Source organism: Macaca fascicularis, chromosome 11, assembly GCF_037993035.2.
Source record: "Macaca fascicularis isolate 582-1 chromosome 11, T2T-MFA8v1.1".
NCBI classification, from domain to species: Eukaryota; Metazoa; Chordata; class Mammalia; order Primates; family Cercopithecidae; genus Macaca; species Macaca fascicularis.
In genome coordinates, this window is record NC_088385.1 from 54,746,493 (window position 1) to 54,769,600 (window position 23,108).

The window sequence follows — 23,108 nt, forward strand, 5'->3', positions numbered from 1 at the left end:
TCAATGAGGGAGCCTGCCCCTACTGTCTCCCCACTAGCTGGCAGAGCTTTCTTCACACTGAAGACCACATACATGGAAGTCTTCTAAGGAGAAGAGAAGATGTCAGTGGCAGAGGAGGAATTAATTCATGGATTGGCCGGACAGAGCATTTGATCTCCATAGTAGCTCTAGTAATTTGCAGAGATGATTTCAGAGAGGATTTTTTTTTTTTTTTTTTTTTGTAGAATCACATCTGTCCTTCATGTGTCTTAGAGATGTTGGGCAAAGAAGGACCCCTCTAGCGTCTCAAGCTCCCTTACTCAGTTTCAACCTGCAAGTGAGAAGTGGCCTTTCATTTCTACCCCAGCTGCCAGGTCCCATGGATAACTAGCCCCTCTGCTTTGCAGAGATGACCAGCATCTATGGGAGCATGTTTGCGGTGCTTGCAAGTAATTTATTTATGTTGAACAGGAAATAAATAAATTACAACCACTGGCAGTGGCGAGGTCAGTTGGGCAGATGGGGCAGCACTCTCCGAAGGGGATCTCAGGGCTGAGGCAGTCTTTCACGTCTTCACAGATTATGTCGTCGCAGAGGACAGTCCCAGTGTCACAGACACAGATCCGGCAGGGCTCCGGCTTCCACACATCCTTATCATTATACCTCTGCCCATCCTGCACACAGCTGCCAGCCTCCTCTGCACCAAGGGTGGGAAGGGAGAAGCAGAGAGCCAAGGGAAGGAGGGGGTGGGGAGCCAGAGAGAAAAAGAGAGAGGTTGCAGTCAACTTGACAGAATTCAAATGCTGAAGAATGTAGGCTGGGGCCACCTGGACATATAGAACTTAAAAATTATTTTCCTAAAACATCACTGATTTTTCCATGTATTCAACAAATATTTATTATGCACCTTGCACCATGCTCTCTATTCACCGGTGAAAATCTTGACCCAGCAATGAAGGTGGGGGGTTACTATACTATTCTCTTTACCCACCTAATATGGGGGAGACCAGGTGATGGGGTGGGTGGGGGGAGTTGAAGGGTGAGCAGAAGGGAGGAGATGAGATATTCTGAATAGGAACTCTGGGACTATAAAAAGAAAGGAGACAGAAAAATGGTGAGACCTGCCCTCCCCCAGCCCAGGACCAGAGAAGTCTTCTTTCTTCTGCCTTCCTCTGGGAATTACAGGATTTGCTAAATACAACTGACAGCTAACATTCAGAGGGGATGTAGAAAATTCTACCTACAAAAATTGGAATCTATAAGCAGCCAGGCTCCAAAAATAGATATATAAGAGAGGGGGGTGAAAAGATGAGCTATTAGACTTAAGATCTTGTCTCATTCTTTGAACCATATTAGAATTAGGACCAATCTGGGGAGCGGGTAGACCCATTCAAACGATACACTCGGGGCTTGGGCAGGCTATAAACTACTTAGGCGGCAAGGGGGCTAAAGCGCCCCCAGTGCTGACCTCCACCTGTAGCCCTGCTTGGAGATGCCCTGCCTCCATCTGAAAACAGCACCCTGATTTGGGGAGCAGGGGTCCTTGAATACCTGGTTAGGGCTAAGATTGGCCAGGCCAGGCCTGGCCTCCTCCAAGAACGCAGAGAACGAATAGCAGGGACTAGTCCCCTCCACCAGCGCCCTGCCGTCTGGAATTCATGCTGCAAATGAAACCTGTGCTGACAAGAGCGCTCCTTAGCAGCCAAGGACTGTAGAGCCCGCACCACGTGCTAGGGAGCGCCCAGCGCTGTTTTTCTCATCAAAATCCCCAAGGCAATGGCAGCAGCAGGAGATGAATAATAGGAAAGAGCCACAAACCCAGAGGGTGGAGAGAGAAACGAGCCTGCCCACTGCTCTTTAAGGAGAGTGAAAATCTAAAGATAAACGTTCCTTTTTACTTTCCCACTAGAAGAAATCCGCTCAGCCTTTGGGCAAGATAATCACAGGAGGGTGAGAGATCCCAGGGAAAATACAGAAGTTGCTGGGACACACCCACCGTTAAAATAGCTGGAGCAGTAGAATGCAGGCGGTGAGGAAGGTGTGGGAGAGGAGGCGTCGGTTAATGCGCTCCAGCCCAGACTAAGGAAGAGCCCACCCACACCCATGAGGACCCAGCGAGGAGAGGGGGAAATGCTTGGAGAGGGGCCACTCCCCGTGCGGATCAGATTTCCCGGGGAAGGGCGGCCCGGGATGCGCGGGCGCAGGGGCGGGGCCAGGCTGCGCTGGGTGTAAGAGCCGCTGGGTGACTCTGTGGCTGCGGCTCTGGACACGGCTCGCTCACAGACATTGGCAGAGTGAAAAGTGGGATTAAATGACTGCCCCAGAAAGGAGCCAGCGCCGTAACCGGATCCCCTAGGTGTGGAAGGAGGAGCCCAGCACCACCATAATTGCTGCTCTAAAACGGCTGCCGATAGCATCCCGGCGCGCCTGATCCGGTTCCCCTCATTACCGCAAGGCCGTATAAGTGATTCTTTGTGGCAAGCCAATTAAAAAGCTACCTCTTTCGGGGAACTGTTTTGCTTCACCGCCGCTCTGCGCAGGGCTGGAGCCGGGAGGTGGCGGCGGGCGGGCACAGGGGGGCATTGTGGGAGAGGGGGTCGGGCAGTACGAGAGAACCCACCGGACCTCGTCTCTCATGAATGGGGCTTTTCTCGAGCGCACACAGAGCCCGATTCACAGGTCTCCGCGAGGAACCCGTTTAAATAAATACGGGCAGCGTTTCAGCCCCATCTGGAAGCCATCGCTGCCAATCTCCCAACGCAAACAAGCCTCACAAAGGAGGATTGAGATCTCTCCCCTGAGCCAGGGGCACTGTCGGAGGCGAGGGCTCTGAAATGCAGATGAGGGTCAAAGACGTCGCCGCCAAGAAGTTTCTCAAACTCGTGGAAAGATGGGGAGGAGGGGTGTGGCCGAGCTCTAGGTTTCTGACATTCCTGACGTCCATGCAGACTGCGCATTTCCCCACGTCACACCTAGGGGTCCGCTGACCCCAGGCGGAGGGGTTACAAAGGTGGGATGCTCCAGGGCGCAAAATCAGCCTCTCGGATGCAGAATCACACTCCCTCTGGGAGGAGGAGGAGCGACTGGAAGGTGTGGGCCGGAGAAGCTGTGGAATCACTACCTCCCAGGAAAGATGCGGCGGTGAGAGAGCTCTACCGCTTAAGCAAGCGACCCTAATACCGGATGGAGAATTTGAGAATTATTTTAAAGTCACCCAGCTAATTCCATTGCGAACTAAGGCAGGGGTCAGTCAAGAAGACATCTTTGTGGGCGTGTGCTTGCAAATTTAGTACAAAAATATAGTCAGTCTGAGTCCAGGCCATGTATAGTCACGCTGTATTCCTCAAATGCCCGGGAGCGCCCCTCCAGCTCAGCGCACTACCGAGTGACCCGGCCAGAGTCTCCTGCTCCCGGCTCCTCGCAGCTGCGCCGCAGGCACCAGCCCTGCCCCCGCCGCGCTAATGAACGGAAAGCCCGCCTGAGCCCGCCGCCTTCCACGCTATCCCTGGAGACAGCCTGGTGGCAGGAGAGGGCCCACAGAGCCTCGAAGGCAGAGGACTTTGATTCCCCCTGCCGAAGAGTTTCCCTCTGCGATTGATTTACAATCTGTAACATACAAAGACAGGGCTGGAATCCCAGCCGTCGGAAACGTGCCCAAACACGTGGAAAAAAAAAATCCTCTCTACCTAATACACTTTCCAGGCTTCGTTTGTCCTGAATATAATCCCAGACAGTGGACCTTACCAAAGGAGGGGTAGAAAGAAAGGTGCAGTCCGAACAGCCTTTGGACCCGACTACAACAGCCATCTCTAACTCTACCGGTTGAAATAGTTGTAGCAATCGTAGCAATCGACCAGCTTGCCCCGCTTCCCTCACACACAAACACACACACACACACACACACACACACACACACACACACACACACACACACCACGCAGCCTGGCTAGGTGAGTTCCAGAATTTAGAAAAGTAACTCATTGTAGTACCTCCGGGCGGCGGGGAATGGGGTAAGACCGCGGGGAAGGGGGCGCTATTTTCGGGGGCATTTGAAAAGCACGGTCTGGTTGGAATGTTATCGTCTTTCAGACGATCTCTCCTACTGGAAGTTTCTGTACCCTTTATCAGAAGACAGGCGCAGGCGGACGGAGGGAAGTCGAGATGAGCGCGAGGGCTGCACCTTGCTCCAGGGCCAGCTGGGTGGGGAGAGTACCCTAAAGAGGCGCTGAGGTCTCAGAGGGCCTCTCCGAAGCCATTCTTTGTGGCCTGGGATCTCAGCCCACCAGTGTCAGAGTGTTAGTCCCCTTTGTCTAACTCTCCTTTGAGCCCACCAGCCACCAAGCCTTGAACAGGCTGTGAAGTCAACCCTTTGGCGTTTGCTTGCTCCCTCGCTCGCGTTCTCTCTTTTCTACTTCTCCTAAGTTCGATGAGTTAAGATCTGTTTTTGCAGAACTCGAAGTGCTTCGAAGAGGCGAGCTGCATGCATGTGCGCCTAATTATCAAAGCTGGTGGAAAAGAGCGCATTTATATCTGTGCGCAAACTTCTCCCAGCCAACACTTTGCAAGTTCAGTATTCTAGCGCAACGTAAGGACCTGCAAATACTTGCAACCGCGATGGGCACTGAGGACCCTGGGACAGAGTCCTTGACTCCCAGAACTCTGCTCGGTGAACTCCTGCGTGTCCTGTGCCTAAGTCAGCGAGCTACGACCCCGGGAGCTGTTTTAGCCCGGAGCCGCGGGCTCCAGAGCTGGAGCGGGCCGGGGAGAAGGATGCTGAGGGACGCATAGAAGGCAGGCAGGCAGGGGCAGGGGACGACTTACGGACATCCTGGCCCTGACACCGAAGGACAGCGGCGACGAGCAGCGTCAGCAGCACCAGCGTCTGGGGAGCCCCGAGGCGAATCATGGCTCACCGCGGGGCCTGGCTGAGCCGGGCCCGGGCGGAGCGCAGCGAGGCGGCAGGAGCACAGCGCGGGTCCGGGTCTCTACCGCGCCCTCATGCAGGAGGCCCTTGGAGCAGGAGGAAGCGGGAGACCCGGCAGCCCAGCAGCGCTCTGCGTCTTCTCCCCGCCGCGGCGCCCGTTATATGCGCCCGGCCCCTTTCGAGGCTGGAGAACTCGCCCAAACCGCGGGCCGCCCCCTGCCCCCCGCTGGGCTGTAACCTGAGCCCCCCGCCCCCGGAGCCCGCCTGGTCCCTGCCAGTGCCCGCACCTGCCCAAGCCGGACCCCCCTCTCTGCGAGTCCCGCTTCCCGCCCCCCACCCCTAGGGCGCCGAGTGGCCTGATCGGGCGGGGCGCAGAGATGGCCCCTGCCCCCCAAACCCGGGGCTGCCGCGCTGCCCCCCTCTGACCACAGGCGGGAAGGGGGGCCTCCGGCCCCTCCCCTCGGAGTTCTGCCGGAGTTGGAGGGGAGGGGGGTGTTTGCAGAGGCGCAGGCCGAGAGCCCTAGACCAAGGACGGAAAAGACACGGGAGGGAGGAGGGAAAGCGGTAGAAAGGAGCAGCGGAGGGAGAAGGAGCAGCGGAGGAAGAAGGGGCACCGCGTCGGGCGTTTGGGAGTGGGGACAGGGAGGAGCCCATAGAGTTATTCAGAGTCCTAAATCTTGGAGACAAGCTAGCTGAGCCAGGTCTGAAGGGCTGCCCCGACCTGTCTTTTAGCCCTTTCCTGCAGTACCTGGTCCCCAGACTCCCACCTGACGTTCACAGCGCCTGCCCTCCACCCCTCCCCCATCCAGCTCTGCGATGAAAGCCTCCTCTGGAGTCCAGGCCGAAGTTGGCCTGAGCCGACAGCCAGGAAAGGAGCTGGTGTGTTACTGCACAGAAGGAGACCTGTGTGAAGGTGTGGGGGGCAGGGGCAGGCCCTGGGAAGGGGACTGAAGGAGCCACAGAGGACGGAGGGAGCGGAGACTAAACGGTGCAAGCTGCCTGCTGTCAGGGGACTGTCTAGCTCCAGGCTCAGACGTGGTGTCTGCTCTTCCTGGCTGGGGTCCGGGAGTCCCCCGGGGAGTGGGCACTGCCGGCCGGGGTAGAGCAGCTTTGGCCAGAGACGGTTGGTCACTGCTGCGGCCCTGGCCAGGGATCGGGGAGGCCGATCCAGCTGGCGAGTTCTGTGAGCCGGGGAGAAGCGCCAGAATTTCCCAGTCGGCCCCCTGGCCCTCCGCTTCCCGCCTCACCTCACCTTCCCCGGTGAGCGCCCTCTCTCACCTTAGCCAAACTGCCTTCTCCCCAGGGCTTAGATGGTCTCTTCTCTTGGTCTCCGGTGCCTCCTTTCATACCAGGGAGGAAACGTCCCCAAACAGACCTTCCTCTTGAGTGATATGGTCCCCCAAAGAACTTTAGGCAAAATGAAACTCAGGATTTGGGATCTGACTTAACCAGAACTTCAGCCCTCCTGGGCAATTTGGTTTCTCTGGAGCTTTCCCCCTAGAAGCTGAGAGCACTTGGAAGAAGCTACTTCTGGGCCTTAGGTTTCCACCAGGGGTCATGGGACCCCATCCCTAGCCTATCAGGCTTTGACACTTGTCCTGGTAGAGGCTGGAGTTGCAAGTGCACTGGCTGGAAAGGGAAAGAACTCATTGTTGAAGGAAATACTTCCATGCTTTGTCCAGTCTGGATGGAGATGGGGAAGAATTCAACCACTGTTTCCAGCATCTCCCCTACCTTCCACGGGCCTTACTTGTTTGAATCTCCATGCTCCCATTCAGGGGCTTGCATTAAGCTCTGGGCTCTTCCTCAGGCCCAATCTCTGCTAGAAAAAAGCTGTTCTCTTGCTAGCAGTGCCTCATGTCCTCTTTGGGGCTCAGAGGATCCTATACTCTCTACCTGGAAGATAGAATGACCAAATTCCACTCATTTATCAAGACCCCCTAGGTTAAAGCCCCTCTGAGAAGCCTTCTCTGATATCTCGAGAACACAACGTCTCCCTGCCTTTCTGAATCCCCCTGGCATTTATAGCCTAAGCTACATATGTTTTTGTGTAGTTTAAATTTTTTCCCCTTATATCCATTGGTCTTTATCTCATCAATGAGCCTGGAAGATGCTTGGGAACAAGAACTGTGCCTAGCACAATTCTAACACACAGGAGGAGTTAGGAAAGCCCCTGTGGACTAATAGTTCAGATACAACTATAAAGGCATTTATACGACTGACTTCAAATACAAGTTGTCATAAAAATTCAGCAGAAAGAAAAGAATTTGGGAGAAAACACTAAAGTATATGGAAAAAATCGAAGCCCAGTTCAGAATGATCTGGTTTAGTGAGCAGCAAAGTGGGACAGACTTTCGTTGCAAGTTTGTTCTTACTTTCATCCTCTAGCTCTGTGATTCATCTTTGCCAGTAGACTGTATCTACGTGTAAGAGCTTTGGATTCCTTCCAGCAATCATGGTCCATCTATGAATACAAGTTAAGTTCTCCACCCCCTGTAGGAAAATTTCTTTTCGCCAGCGGTGGGAATTGACATAAGAAAAATAAAATTTAAAATTTAAATTGGCAAGCCTAAATAAACTATGGAAATTATTTAAATTATAAAGCCAACTGAACACCAACATTAATATTTTACCCATCTGTGACTCCAAACAACTAATTAAAAACCTCTAATTTGTGACTCAAACTGGAATTAGACCTATATGTAGCACACATATGCAAATCACTGATTTGGAAATTACTTGTCCAACAATCTCACTATCCACACCATACCCAAGCAACTGAAAAGAAGGGGAACTAAACCACTAAATAGCCAGAATTGATGTTATATAAAGCTATGCATTTTGTGCATAGTAGAGCCCTTTTTACTCCTTGTCTGTTAATTCATAGTTTAGGTATTATATTAACACATAATGGCATCTGACCTCACCAATTAGATGCAGAAAACTAGAGGTAAGATAGGAGAGCAGCAATTGTTGATGAAGCACAATGAGAACAGCAAAAAGGGAGAATAAGAGAGGAAACAGAAAAGCAATATGAAATTGACACAACAAATACAAAACATGGTAACCGAAGGTCAATGGGGTAGGGCCACTGCCCCTACAGTCATCAATGCTTCCAGGGAATATCCTCATCTACAGCATCTGCTGTAGTCCCTGTGATTCATAACTGAAATGTCCAATAAAATGCTAATTTAGGTTTAATGTGGTCTCTTTGAGGAGACAGGTAAATATGTATTCCATATTTTAGAAAGGTTGTAAATAAATGTTCATTCACTTAATGTGAAAAATCTTCTATCATAGCAGTGTCAGATCAATAAGGAAATGCTGCAATTTCTAGAGCTGCTGAACTGAAGACAAAGAGCTTCTGATTTCCCCAGTTGGTAGGAAAAGAGCATCGATGGCTGAGTGTCGCACATGATCAGCTTCACTCACTCACACCTTTAAGTACAGTATGGGTAACAGTAGGTAGAACAGTTAGAAATTAAACAGGTACAACAGGGTGCAGTTGCTTACACCTGTAATCCCAGAACTTTGGGATGCCAAAGCCAGAGGATCATTTGAGGTCGGGAGTTCGAGACCAGCATGGCCAATATGGTGAAACCCCATCTCTACAAAAATATGAAAATTAGCTGGGTGTGGTGGTGGGCATCTGTAATCCCAGCTATTCAGGAGGCTGAGGCAGGAGAATCTCTTGGACCCGGGAGGCAGAGGTTGCAGTGAGTTGAGATTGCGCCATTGCACTCTAGCCTGGGCAACAGAGCGAGACTTCATCTCAAAGCAAAAAAAAGAAAGAAAGAAAGAAAAGAAATTAAACAGTCGCAATCAGTGTATCTACCCCAAGTCAGCCCAATTCAGAGAAACAGATGGATTAAATCAGCAATATTGTGTTGTACAGACAAAATAACCATTTCACTATTTTTCTCTCTTTTATGGAAGCATTAAATTTAGACTCAGGTTGACATAGCCTTATTGGGAAAGATATTTGTAGAGAGGCTGTAAAGAAAAGATCTCTTTCTCTTCCTCTGCACAAATCCCATTTAAAAATAGTGATAAAGTGAAGAAGGATTCACATTCCAAAGAGGTAAGCCCACCCCAAATATGGCAGGTGGTGAATGCACAGACTTCACACAGCAGCCGTGGCGGAGGGTGAGCCCAGCTTACTCAATGACACTCAGCTTCTGTTGGTTGGGCTCAGTTCAGACAGCCTTTCAAGATGTGTTTATGTTTTCTTTTGGCATTTTTGGGGTAGAGTAACAGGATCAAGACTGTCCAGGATAGGGTTTTCCAGATTTATGGTGTACATTCCATTCCATAGGAACATAAATGTGTTACTATGTATTCTCAAATGCAAATAGCACTAAGAATCCCACCCAGTCTCCTCTATCCTGTCACAGTGCCATACAAATTCAGCTTAGGACTCGTACTGAACACCTACTTCTGTATGAGATGGGGATACAGAGGATTTAGATACCACCTCTTCATCTGTAGGGGAAAAAGGAAAAAAATGATTGTACAAAATGCTGCAAAAAAGGTATCCCACTCTCCTCAACCCCTTAAAAAAAAGAATGAAACAGAAAGAAAGGAAAGAAAGAATGGCATTCTGGAAGCCATGGAGTAAGCTGTGGGGAGGTTTCCTAGGAGAAGTGTGTCTCCAAGCATGGGTGGGGGTTTGAAATTCAGAGAGGTACAGTGAGAGGGCAGGATGGCTCCCAAATGGAAGCAAAGAAGGGCAGATGCACCAGAAGACATGGCAGTGGCCCCAGGACGGTGTGGAGCCATCTGCAGGGCCCTAGGAATAAGACATGGCAGTAAGGGGTGAAGGCAAGGCCAGACATGGAGGACTCCTTGAATGCCACTGAATCCGGCTCAGATCTGCCTTTCTTCTCATTTTCCCCTCTTCTTCTTACCTCCTACTAATTAGACCTTTGTGGGAAAAGATAAAAGCGTCTGGGCTTTTTAAAGGCTTACATTTTGAAGAAATGTCTGTATTTTTATACAGAAATGATCTTCCCATTTCACTTTAAAAACAAAGACAACAAACTTCGTGCAAAATCTTTCATTTTCTTAAGGTGGGTAACTTTTTGCCTTTAAGGAGCATCTGTCTCTCTCATCAGCTCTTGATGGTTCTGAGATAAAGGAAGAACACAAATGCTTAAATGCAGAGATGTTTGAGCACTTCCAGCAGAAGTTCCATACAAAGCAACTGGTTCTACAGTAAACCACCATTCCCAAGAGCCAGAGAGCATCTGTTCCAGGCACTTCTCAAGCAATGGCACAACATGGGGTTTCCAAGGGATACCCTTTGAGAGGTCAACAACCCACGAAACAGGTGAAACTCTCTCTCCCCATCTCTCTCCCTTCCTTGAACTCCTATTGCATTTGGGTACAACCAGTTCTGTGGAGTTTTGCCTTTAGATAGTCATCAATCCATCTATCCATCCATCTATCCATCTATCCATCCATCCATCCATCCATCCATCCATCCATCCATCCCTTCCTCCCTCAAACATGTGAAGAAATCCCATGTGAGTCTATTCACATGCCTCCTTGATAGCAGTGGCCATACCTTAACGCACCTAATTTTTCCCCTCAAAGCCTGCTTGGCACAGTGCGGTCACATAGTAAATGTGGTCCATGGACCAGTGGCATCAATCTACCCTGGAAGCTTTTTGGAAAAGCTGAACCTACCAAATCAGAGTTGGCTTTTACTGAACTCTTCAGATAACTCATATGTCCATGAAGGCTGGAGACGTGCTGGTCTAAATATTGGCCCATGGAAAGTTCCATGTGACCCTGGCTAACAGAGGCATGTGGTCTGCATGGTCTGTAGTCACACATGACTGGGCTCAGGCATGCACTGGAGGCAGACAAGGCAAGGAGGGGCCTGAGTTAAAGGTGGCAGAAAGGAGAAGTGAGTTTTAAGGAGAGGAATGGATGAAGGACCCTAAAGGAGGTGATGAATGCACAACTTTGTAAAGCCTGCTGCAGTCTTTTTTTAAAGCGGTTGGGGGGGTCACTTTTCCTATGACCCTTTTTTCAAGTAGGAATTGGGTCCAGTGCAAGGAAGAGACTGACCCATGATTAGAACTAGAACCCTGGATTCCATGGAGACAGTGTCGGGGCAGAGCTGGCAGGGGAGCGGAGTTGGCCACCTAAGCCTCCTTCCCACAGTGGTCCCTTAGCACTGCCCCCCAGGGACTCCTGACTGATGAACTCCTCCTAGGTGGGAAAGGAAAGCGAGGAGCTAACTATGATGTCCCTAGGGCTAGTAGGGTGGGTGCCACCTCAGAGAAAGCCAGGCCCCTGCAAACCAAGTTTATCTTGCCCCAGTGCAGGGGGCAGGGTGCAGTGGACCAGCCCTCTGGGAAGTCCCTGAAAAGCCCCAGGGAAGATGTGGTAAGTTTCTAGTGAGCTCCTTTGCCAAAAACAACCTTGAGGGGGAGCAGGACAGTGCATACTGCCCTTCCCCATGAAGGCCGCTTGGCTGTCCCCACACCCAGCACCTGTCCGGAGGCAGCCAGGGCCCCACTGTGCTCTGCACTGCCCCAATCTCCACTCCAGGCTCCAGGCCAGCTCCTCAGCTGATCACCAACCCACTGTCCTTGACACCCTCCCTCCCAGAATCCTGGGCTCAAAACCTTGGGGTCCTGCTCGACTGCCTCCCCTCACTCCTGTCCCATTCCCCCTCTCATTCCTCAGCCAGCATTTCTTCATCCTCTGTGTTGAGCACCAACTATGCACCGGGCACTTGCTAGGTGGTATGGAGGGACAAAAGAAAGCTCTATTAGACATGAATCCTGCACGCAAGGAGATGACTACCTCTCAGGGGATACACAAAAAGGCAAACTGTAAAGTAAACAAGTTATAATATATTGTGATGTTATGTGGCATTCTATGATGTGCTGTAGCACAATACAATGTCATGGACAGAAGACCTCTGTTCTGCCCTTTCACTAAAAATAGCTCTTCCTGACAATGTCTTGGGTAGTGAAGGCAGCTTGGTCACATCTGTCCCATGGTGTAACTAATCTTTAGGATCTGCAGAGACCTGCCTTCCTCTGCAATGGTAACTGTACCTCCAATCGTGAGTTTCTTCTGGCAGCTTAACTGGGCTACCAGCAATGGTACCTCACTGGGCTACCTCACAATGGCTTTTGCTCCTTGCTTCATGGAGACGCCACTCTGGAATCCTTAGCCAGTGGTCTGTAAGCTTCCTTCTCATGGGATATAGGAGGAAAAAATCCCACACGTGCCCCAGTTTCCTCCCATGCAAGCCTGTCAAGAGGCCCATCTTCATCTTAGAAGTGCTTAGAGCTGGGCACGGTGGCACACGCCTGTAATCCCAGCACTTTGGGAGGCCAAGGCAGGCAGATCATGAGGTCAGGAGATCGAGACCATCCTGGCTAACATGGTGAAACCCCATCTCTACTAAAAATACACACACACACACACACACACACACACACACACACACAAATCAGTGGCTAGTACCGGTTGTTCCTTTCCATGTTTAGTGCTTCCTTCAGGAGCTCTTGTAGGGCAGGCCTGGTGGTGACAAAATCTCTAAGCATTTGCTTGTCTGCAAAGGATTTTATTTCTCCTTCACTTATGAAACTTAGTTTGGCTGGATATGAAATTCTGGGTTGAAAATTCTTTTCTTTAAGAATGTTGAATATCGGCCCCCACTCTCTTCTGGCTAGTAGAGTTTCTGCCGCGAGATCTGCTGTTAGTCTGATGGGCTTCCCTTTGTGGGTAACCCGACCTTTCTCTCTGGCTGCCCTTAACATTTTTTCCTTCATTTCAACTTTGGTGAATCTGACAATTATGTGTCTTGGAGTTGCTCTTTTCAAAGAGTATCTTTGTGGCATTCTCTGTATTTCCTGAATTTGAATGTTGGCCTGCCTTGCTAGGTTGGGGAAGTTCTCCTGGATAATGTCCTGCAGAGTGTTTTCCAACTTGGTTCCATTCTCCCCATCACTTTCAGGTACAACAATCAGACATAGATTTGGTCTTTTCACATAGTCCCATATTTCTTGGAGGCTTTGTTTATTTCTTTTTACTCTTTTTTCTCTAAACTTTTCTTCTCACTTCATTTCATTCATTTGATCTTCAATCACTAATACCCTTTCTTCCAGTTGATCGAATCAGTTACTGAAGCTTGTACATTTGTCACGTAGTTCTTGCGCCATGGTTTTCAGCTCTTTCAGGTCATTTAAGGACTTCTCTACATTGGTTATTTTAGTTATCCATTCGTCTAATCTTTTTTCAAGGTTTTTAGCTTCTTTGCAATGGGTTCGAACTTCCTCCTTCAGCTCGGAGAAGTCTGATCATCTGAAGCCTTCTTCTCTCAACTTGTCAAAGTCATTGTCCATTCATTCTGCTTTGTTCCATTGCTGGCAAGGAGTTGCATTCCTTTGGAGGGGGAGAAGCACTCTGATTTTTAGAATTTTCAGCTTTTCTACTCTGTTTTTCCCCCATCTTTGTGGTTTTATCTACCTTTGGTCTTTGATGATGGTGATGTACAGGTGGAGTTTTGGTGTGAATGTCCTGTCTGTTAGTTTTCCTTCTAACAGTCAGGACCCTCAGCTGCAGGTCTGTTGAAGTTTGCTCGAGGTCTACTCCAGACCCTGTTTGCCTGGGTATGAGCAGCAGAGGCTGCAGAAGAGTGAATATTGCTGAACAGCAACTGGTACCAGTCACTGCAAAAACATGCCAAAATGTAAAGACCTTCGATGCTAGGAAGAAACTGCATCAACTAATGAGCAAAATAACCAGCTAACATAATGACAGGATCCGATTCACACATAACAATATTAGCCTTAAATGTAAATGAGCTAAATGCTCCAATTAAAAGACACAGACTGGCAAATTGGATAGAGTCAAGACCCAGACCCATCAGTGTGCTGTATTCAGGAGACCCATCTCACATGCACAGACACACGTAGGCTCAAAATAAAGGGATGGAGGAAGATCTACCAAGCAAATGGAAAACAAAAAAAGGCAGGAGTTGCAATCCTAGTCTCTGATAAAACAGACTTTAAACCAAAAAAGATCAAAAGAGACAAAGAAGGCCATTACAGAATGGTAAAGGGATCAATTCAACAGGAAGAGCTAACTATCCTAAATATATATGCACCCAATACAGGAGCAAGTCCTTAGAGACTTACAAAGAGACTTAGACTCCCATACAATAATAATGGGAGACTTTAACACCCCACTGTCAACATTAGACAGATCCACAACACAGAAAGTTAACAAGGACATCCAGGAATTGAACTCAGCTCTGCACCAAGCAGACTTAATAGACATCTACAGAACTCTCCACCCCAAATCAACAGAATATACATTCTTCTCAGCACCACATCACACTTATTCCAAAATTGACCACATAATTGGAAGTAAAGCACTCCTCAGCAAATGTGCAAGAACAGAAATTATAACAAACTGTCTCTCAGACCACAGTACAATCAAACTAGAACTCAGGATTAAGAAACTCACTCAAAACCGCTCAACTACATGGAAACTGAACAACCTGATCCTAAATGACTACCGGTACATAACAAAATGAAGGCAGAAATAAAGATGTTCTTTGAAACAAATGAGAACAAAGATACAACATACCAGAATCTCTGGGACACATTTAAAGCAGTGTGTAGAAGGAAATTTATAGCACTAAATGCCCACAAGAGAAAGCAGGAAAGATCTAAAATTGACGCCCTAACATCACAATTAAAAGAACTAGAGAAGCAAGAGCAAACACATTCAAAAGCGATCAGAAGGCAAGAAATAACTAAGATCAGAGCAGAACTGAAGGAGATAGAGACACAAAAAACCCTCCAAAAAAATCAATGAATCCAGGAGCTGGTTTTTTGAAAAGATCAACAAAATTGATAGACCGCTAGCAAGACTAATAAAGAAGAAAAGAGAGAAGAATAAAATAGACGCAATAAAAACTGACAAAGGGGATATCACCACCGACCCCACAGAAATACAAACTACCATCAGAGAATACTATAAACACCTCTATGCCAATAAACTAGAAAACCTAGAAGAAATGGATAAATTCCTGGACACATACACTCTCCCAAGACCAAACCAAGAAGAAGTTGAATCCCTGAATAGACCAATAACAGGCTCTGAAATTGAGGCAACAATTAATAGCCTATCAACCAAAAAAAAAGTCCATGACCAGACGGATTCACAGCCGAATTCTACTAGAGGTACAAGGAGGAGCTGGTACCATACCTTCTGAAACTATTCCAATCAATAGAAAAGGAGGGAATCCTTCCTAACTCATTTTATGAGGCCAATATCATCCTAATACCAAAGCCTGGCAGAGACACAACAAAAAAAGAGAATTTTAGACCAATGTCCCCAATGAACATCGATGCAAAAATGCTCAATAAAATACTGGCAAACCGAATCCAGCAGCACATCGAAAAGCTTATCCACCATCATCAAGTGGGCTTCATCCCTGGGATGCAAGGCTGGTTCAACATATGCAAATCAATAAATGTAATCCATCACATAAACAGAACCAACGACAAAGACCACATGATTATCTCAATAGATGCAGAAAAGGCCTTTGACGAAATTCAACAGCCCTTTATGCTAAAAACTATCAATAAATTCGGTATTGATGGAATGTATCTCATAAGAGCTATTTATGACAACCCACAGCCAGTGTCATACTGAATGGGCAAAAACTGGAAGCATTCCCTTTGAAAACTGTCACAAGACAGGGATGCCCTCTCTCACCACTCCTATTCAACATAGTGTTGGAAGTTCTGGCCAGGGCAATCAGGCAGGAGAGAGAAATAAAGGGTATTCAATTAGGAAAAGAGGAAGTCAAATTGTCCCTGTTTGCAGACGACATGATTGTATATTTAGAAAACCCCATCGTCTTAATCCAAAATCTCCTTCAACTGATAAGCAACTTCAGCAGTCTCAGGATACAAAATCAATGTGCAAAAATCACAAGCATTCTTACACACCAATAACAGACAAACAGAGAGCCAAATCATGAGTGAACTCCCATTCACAATTGCTTCAAAGAGAATAAAATACCTAGGAATCCAACTTACGAGGAATGTGAAGGACCTCTTCAAGGAGAACTACAAACCACCGTCCAGTGAAATAAAAGAGGGCACAAACAAATGGAAGAACATTCCATGCTTATTGATAGGAAGAATCAGTATCATGAAAATGGCCATACTGCCCAAAGTGATTTATAGATTCAATGCCATCCCCATTAAGCTACCAATGAGTTTCTTCACAGACTTGGAAAAAACTACCTTAAAGTTCATATGGAACCAAAACAGAGCCCGCATTGTCAAGACAATCCTAAGCCAAAAGAACAAAGCTGGAGGCATCACGCTACCTGACTTCAAACTATACTACAAGGCTACAGTAACCAAAACAGCATGGTACTGGTACCAAAACAGAGATATAGACCAATGGAACAGAACAGAGCCCTCAGAAATAATACCACACATCTGTGACCATCTAATCTTTGACAAACCTGACAAGAACAAGAAATGGGGAAAGGATTCCCTATTTAATAAATGGTGCTGGGAAAACTGGCTAACCATATGTAGAAAGCTGAAACTGGATCCATTCCTTACACCTTAAACGAAAATTAATTCAAGATTGATTAGAGACTTAAATGTTAGACCTAAAACCGTAAAAACCCTAGAAGAAAACCTAGGCAATACCATTCAGGACATATGCATGGGCAAGGACTTCATATCTGAAACACCAAAAACAATGGCAACAAAAGCCAAAATTGACAAATGGGATCTAATGAAACTAAAGAGCTTCTGCACAGCAAAAGAAACTACCATCAGAGTGAACAGACAACCTACAGAATGGGAGAAAATTTTTGCAATCTACTCATCTCACAAAGGGCTAATATCCAGAACCTACAAAGAACTCAAACAAATTTACAAGGAAAAAACAAACAATCCCATCAAAAAGTGGGCAAAGGATATGAACAGACCCTTCTCAAAAGAAGACATTTATGCAGCCAACAGACACATGAAAAAATGCTGGTCATCACTTGCCATCAGAGAAATGCAAATCAAAACCACAATGAGATACCATCTCATACCAGTTAGAATGGTGATCATTAAAAAGTCAGGAAGCAACAGGTGCTGGAGAGGATGTGGAGAAATAGGAATACTTTTACACTGTTGGTGGGACTGTAAACTAGTTCAACCATTGTGGAAAACAATGTGGCAATTCCTCAAGGATCTAGAACTAGAAATACCATTTGACCCAGTCATCCCATTATTGGGTATATACCCAAAGGATTATAAATCATGCTGCTATAAAGACACATGCTATAAAGACATGTATGTTTATTGCGGCACTATTCACAATAGCAAAGACTCAGAATCAACCCAAATGTCCATCAGTGACAGACTGGATTAAGAAAACGTGGCACATACACACCATGGAATACTATGCAGCCATAAAAAAGGATGAGTTCATGTCCTTTGTAGGGACATGGATGCAGCTAGAAACCATCATTCTCAGCAAACTATTGCAAGAACAGAAAACCAAACACCGTCTGTTGTCACTCGTAGGTGGGAATTGAACAATGAGAACACCTGGATGCAGGAAGGGGAACATCACACACCGGGGCCTGTAGTCGGGTGGGGGGAGGTGGGAGGGATAGCATTAGGAGATATACCTAATGTAAATGACAAGTTAATGGGTGCAGCACACCAACATGGCCCATGTATACATATCTAACAAACCTGCATGTTGTGCACATGTACCCTAGAACTTAAAGCATAATACAAAAATTAAAAAAAAAAAAAATTAGCCGAGCGTGGTGGTGGGCGCCTGTAGTCCCAGCTACTTGGAAAGCTGAGGCAGGAGAATGGCGTGAACCCGGGATGCGGAGCCGAGATCGTGCCACTGCACTCCAACCTGGGTGACACAGCCAGACTCCGTCTCAAAAAAAAAAAAAAAAAAGGAAAGAAAAGAAAAAGTGCCTAAAGGCCTGGCGCGGTGGCTCACACCTGTAATCCCAGCACTTTGGGAGGCCGAGGCGGGCGGATCACCTGAGGTCAGGAGTTCGAGACCAGCCTGACCAACATGGAGAAACCCCGTCTCTACTAAAAATACAAAAAATTAGCCGGGTGTAGTGGCGGGTGCCTGTAATCCCAGCTACTCGGGAGGCTGAGGCAGGAGAATCGCTTGAACCTGGGAGGTGGAGGTTGCAGTGAGCCGAGATTGCGCCATTGCACTCCAGCCTGGGAAACAAGAGCGGGGGGCGGGCGGGGGGGGTGTTGAAAAAGTGCCTAGAAACTCACCACATTCCTAATGCTTCTCTGGGTAAAAATACAAAGAAGTGAGGGTTGTTTCCTTTTAATTTCCCCAGATTAGACACTGCAACTGCACTTCCTGGCTCTGTCCTCTTGAGCAAGTGAATTCGCTTCTCTGAGCATCATGGAAGTAATCGGTAAAACAGGGATAGTAGTAATTTACTCATGGGCTTGTTGTGAGCAGTAAATGAAGTAACAAACATGAAACCTCGGCAAGTGCTTTACATGGGAGGCTTAGAGTAAATGTTTATTATTGCTAGTACTACTCTCCTTGGTCTGCATCCGACTTACCCTCCTGCACACACCTGCCATACCGTAAAGAGACAATATCATTTATCTGTTTTTAATTTAGTTGGGTCTCATAAAAATTTTTGTCTTAACAGTTGTGTTTGCATGAGTTTGGATTACAGCCGATAGATCTAGGTTGATTGACGAATATCCTGGGATTTAAAGTATAGCATTGAAAACATCTTAATTGTTTTAAAATCAGTTAGGAATAAAAATTAGATTAAGAAACTTTCAATATTACCTGGAAAAAAAAAAAAAAAAAAACTTGGCACAGAGGATAAGTGGCCCCAATTCTTCAGCACAAGTTTTCCCTAAGAAGAACAGGAACTTCTCAATTTATCATAGGTATTGATAGGTATTGGCCTTCTCATTAGTTATCATCTTAAACAAAAAGACAAGTATGATGTAACTGTGGAAAGATTACTATTTGGGAAAAAACTGTCTGCAAGGCCTTTTAAATTTGGTTTGATAAGAAGCTCTAAAGGATCTAACTCAAAGAAATAAGAGGGAAAAGCTGGTCCTTCTCACGTGTGGATAGTGCCTATACTATATTTTGTAGTCAGAAACAGTTTAAAGGGAGTGCAAAAGATGCCTGATTGTATATAGGTGTTTCTGTTTCTTTAAATCTTGCTTGGAATTTTGTAACTTTATTTCTAAATTACCTATCCTGATTCTCCATGATCTTTGTACTTAGGTGTATTAATTAAGGTTTCTAGTTTGTAGGGAAGATGTATTTAAATAGAAAAGTGAGGCTGGGTGTGGTGGTTCACGCCTGTAATCCCAGCACTTTGGGAGGCTGAGGTAGGAGGATCGCTTGAGCCCAGGAGTTCGAGACCAGACTGGGTAATATAGCAAGACCCTATCTCTACAAAAACCTTTAAAAATTTAACTGTGTGTGGTGTTCATGTCTGTTGCCCTAGATACTGGAGAGGCTGAGGCAGGAGGATCGCTTTAGCACAGGAGGTCGAGGCTGCAGTGAGCCGTGATTGTACCACTGTACTCCAGCCTAGGTGATAGAGCAAGACCCTGTCTTAGAAAAAAAGAAAGAAATCTTAATTGAAAAAAAAAAAAAGAAAGAAAGAGAAGTACATGTGCCAGGTTATTCAGACTCAGTCCTTAGTTAAAGCAGAGTTCACCTGTGACAGAGGGTCACAATTGCAGGCAAAGTGCCCAGGAGTGCTGACTTGGCAAATGCAACCTAACTGCAAACATCATGTCATTCTCCTTTTCCACAAGCATCGTAAATATCTTACATGTACTTGTGAACATACTGAATGTATTTTGCTCTTGATGAGGTAATAACTACTGATATTTACTAAATGAGAGCATTTAGGAAATGTTAGTTTCCCCTAATATTAATGCCTTGCATCTGTCCACTTCTGTGTGTTTGTCTTTGGCATTAAAGAGCAGGCAGTACCTTTGTGTAGTACAGATTATGAATGGAGATAACACTCAGTGGTAACACTGGCATGGTTTTCTAGACTGAAAACTAGCAAGTAATGTGATCAGTACTGGGGTAGAGAAGCAGTAAGACGATTTTGAGAAATGTTGGCTGATGTAAGTTCATGCATTTATTAAGAGCCAACTGATGACCACCTTGGTGTCTGGGGCTGCATGGCTTGTAAATTTCCAGTGTGATGTGTCTGTAGACCTGCAAAAGAAGCTACCATTCTCTTCTTTACCCACTTGGAAACATTTCCTATGATTATAGTGCTTACAGCTTCCTCTTTCTCTCTCTCTTTCTTTCTTTCTTTCTTTCTTTCTTTCTTATTTCTTTCTTCTTTCTTTCTCTCTTTCTTTCTTTCTTTTTGAGATGTGGTCTCACCATGTTGCCCAGACTGGCCTCAAACTGCTGGGCTCCAGTGATCCACCTACCTTGGCCTCCCAAAGTGCTGGGATTACAGGTGTAAGCCACCATGCCCAGCCGGTTCATCTTTCTTTACTCATGGTGAGTTACTCATTAAAGATGTTGCCTTATTGCTGAGATATGTGCAGGGGGTGGAAGGAAGGTTTAGCCTTCCCCAAAGGAGTATGCAATGTGTATCCAGCAGTAGGATGTGGTGAGTGTAAGTGAGAAAGTAGGAAAACAGCAATTTTATTATCATCCTTTCCAGAAAAGTACTAAAGAACACCTACCTTGTGTATTGTACTAGAGATACATATTTATGTAATATTCTATTTCTATTCTATCTGAGTGGCTTATACATTCTTGCAAACCTCATGGACATGAAGGAGTGGAAAGAACACTGGCCTGGGAGTCAGGAAACCTACATTTTACACCTAACCATGTGTCTAACATGTTGTGTGATTTCAATCAAATTGCTGTACTCTGTGGGCTTCAGATGCTTCAGCGGTGAAATGAGGTGGCCACACATGGCTCTGTGATGGTTCCCGTTCCAGTTTCTTTTCCACTACCGCTTTTTCCTAGCAGAACACTGACTTATCAATTAACTCTGAAAATCAATTGCTGTGAAGCTAAAACAAGAGTGCACCTAGCTGAAGGTTTAACTTACCCACCCGGTGTGGCTAAGGCAGATGGAAACTCCCTCTGCTTCTGGGACCCAGCACCCCAATCCCAGCTCTGCCTCCTGTGTCTGTGACAGCTGCCCAAGGAAAGACAGAGCAGCTATGCAGGAATAGGAAGCAGGCAATCTCCAGGAACTTCCCTTTCCCCAAGGCCCAGGAAAAATGCCCAGAGAGAGAATATATCCAGATTTGTCTCCTCTGAATTGGGCTTGAAAGATGAAAGGTCCTGTTAGGTAAACTTGAGCATCTCAGCCCATCTCCCAGGCTAAATGACTAATGATGGACAGATGCTCTGACAGAGGCCACCTGGAGCCGTGCTTTTTTTTGTTTTTTTGTCATGAACCATGGGCCAACCAGGGATAGAGGAAGCATTCCTATTGCAACCTGATCATTGACCTCTTCCAAGCTGACATGTCCACTGAACCACTGGATGCAACTCCATAAGACTGCTCATTGATGCCCAAGTAGACATTAATCAGTCAGTGTTTATATGGTGGTAGTCTTTGGACAAAGACACAAGTACCCTAACTAAAGCAAGCATTAACTGAGCACCTATTACATTTCTAGTTCACAGACACAACATGGGGAGTATAAGGGACTGTTTCATAGTCCCTGCCACCAAGGAAGCTTCAATCCGCATTTCAAGAGATGGCAACTTGAACAGAAGTTTAGAGACAAGGAGATGCTCTAAGACATCACTGCCCCAAAGAACTTTCTGTGATGATGGAGAGTCTCTCTGTGCCATCCATTATGGTAGCTACTAGCCACATGTGCTGACTGAGCACATAAATGTGGCTAACACAGTGAAGGAACTGAATTTCTAAAGTTTAAGTTGTTTTAAACTTTAATTAAGCAGCAACATGTGTGACTGTTAGCTACCATGTTGGACAATGCAGTGTGCTCTTGCTGCTTGAAGTGTGTTCTGCAGACCAGCAGCATCTCATCACCTGGGAGCTTGTTAGAAGTACAGAAGTTTGGCTGGGTGCAGTGCTTTATGCCTGTAATCCCAGCACTTTGGAGGGCTGAGGTGGGCAGATGACGAGGTCAGGAGTTTGAGACCGGCCTGACCAACATGGTGAAACCCCATCTCTACTAAAATCACAAAGATTAACTGGGTGTGGTGGCATGCATCTGTAATCCCAGCTACTCACGAGGCTGAGGCTAGAGAATCACTTGAACCCGGGAGGTGGAGGTTGCAGTGAGGCGAGATTGCGCCACTGCACTCCAACCTGGGTGACAGAGTGAGACTCCGTCTCAAAAAAAAAAAAAAAAAAAGAAAAGAAAAGTACAGAAGTTCAGGTCCCACCCCAGACCTGCTGAATCAGAATTTTCATGTTAACAAGATCCTGAGGTCATTTGTTTACATGTGAAGGTTTCAGCACTGGTCCGGGTGGGGCAGTAGTTCTCGGTCTTGACTGCATATTGCGATCACTTGGGGAGCTTTTTAAAATCCCAATGTTGTGACTGCACCCCAGAACTATTAAACCAGAATTTTTTTTTTGGTGGGGGGACCCTGGTCAGTGTTTTTTAAGCCCCCCACGTGATTCCAATTTGTGCCTAAGGTTGAGAACCGCTGCTCTCAGGCTGTGCAGCCAGCCAAGGGCACACTCAGATGGTAAGTCCATGTGAGGGCCAACAACTCACTTCTCAGCCTCTAAATTCACTTGTTGGACCCAGCTAGCTGGGAAGCCAAAGGGACTTATTCATCCTCAGCAAGTGTAAGAATTGGCTAGGGCTTATGTTTGTTTCCAATATCTAAGTGAGATGTTCATTAGTTTTTGACAAAACATGTCTAAATACCACACCACTGAAGGGTACAGAAGCAGCCTGCATGACTGAAGGCTGGGAAGAGTTGATTCACTTCCTCACTTGGGGACCTGGATAACCCTGGCATCCCGGAGCAGTCCCGATGAAGGGAGCCATTCTTCCTGTCCAGGGTGGAGGCCACTGTTTTTTCCAATGTCACTTGTCTTCAGCTGCCCTCCTGCAGCTCGGCAAGAATGCGAGGGGCACTGGGGCCAAAGAGAAGAGGTGGGTTTTCCTGAAGAGCGGGATTC

At 46.8% G+C, this 23,108-nt stretch overlaps 1 protein-coding gene across 3 annotated transcripts in view; it reads right to left on the reverse strand.

The window, feature by feature from the left end:
• Positions 1-5,037, reverse strand: part of COL2A1 (collagen type II alpha 1 chain) — a 31,429-nt gene extending 26,392 nt beyond the window's left edge. The window contains exons 1-2 of one of the 3 annotated variants that reach the window (XM_005570686.4): positions 4,801-5,037; positions 470-676 (exon numbers count right to left, since the gene is read on the reverse strand). In XM_005570686.4, coding sequence (XP_005570743.1) covers positions 470-676; positions 4,801-4,885 — 292 coding nt within the window. In that variant the 5' untranslated portion in view covers positions 4,886-5,037. Of the gene's footprint in view, positions 1-466; positions 677-4,800 lie in introns of all 3 variants that reach the window. The other 2 variants (XM_005570685.4, XM_005570687.4) reach the window with 2 other exon arrangements.
• Positions 5,038-23,108: the final 18,071 nt, after the last annotated feature.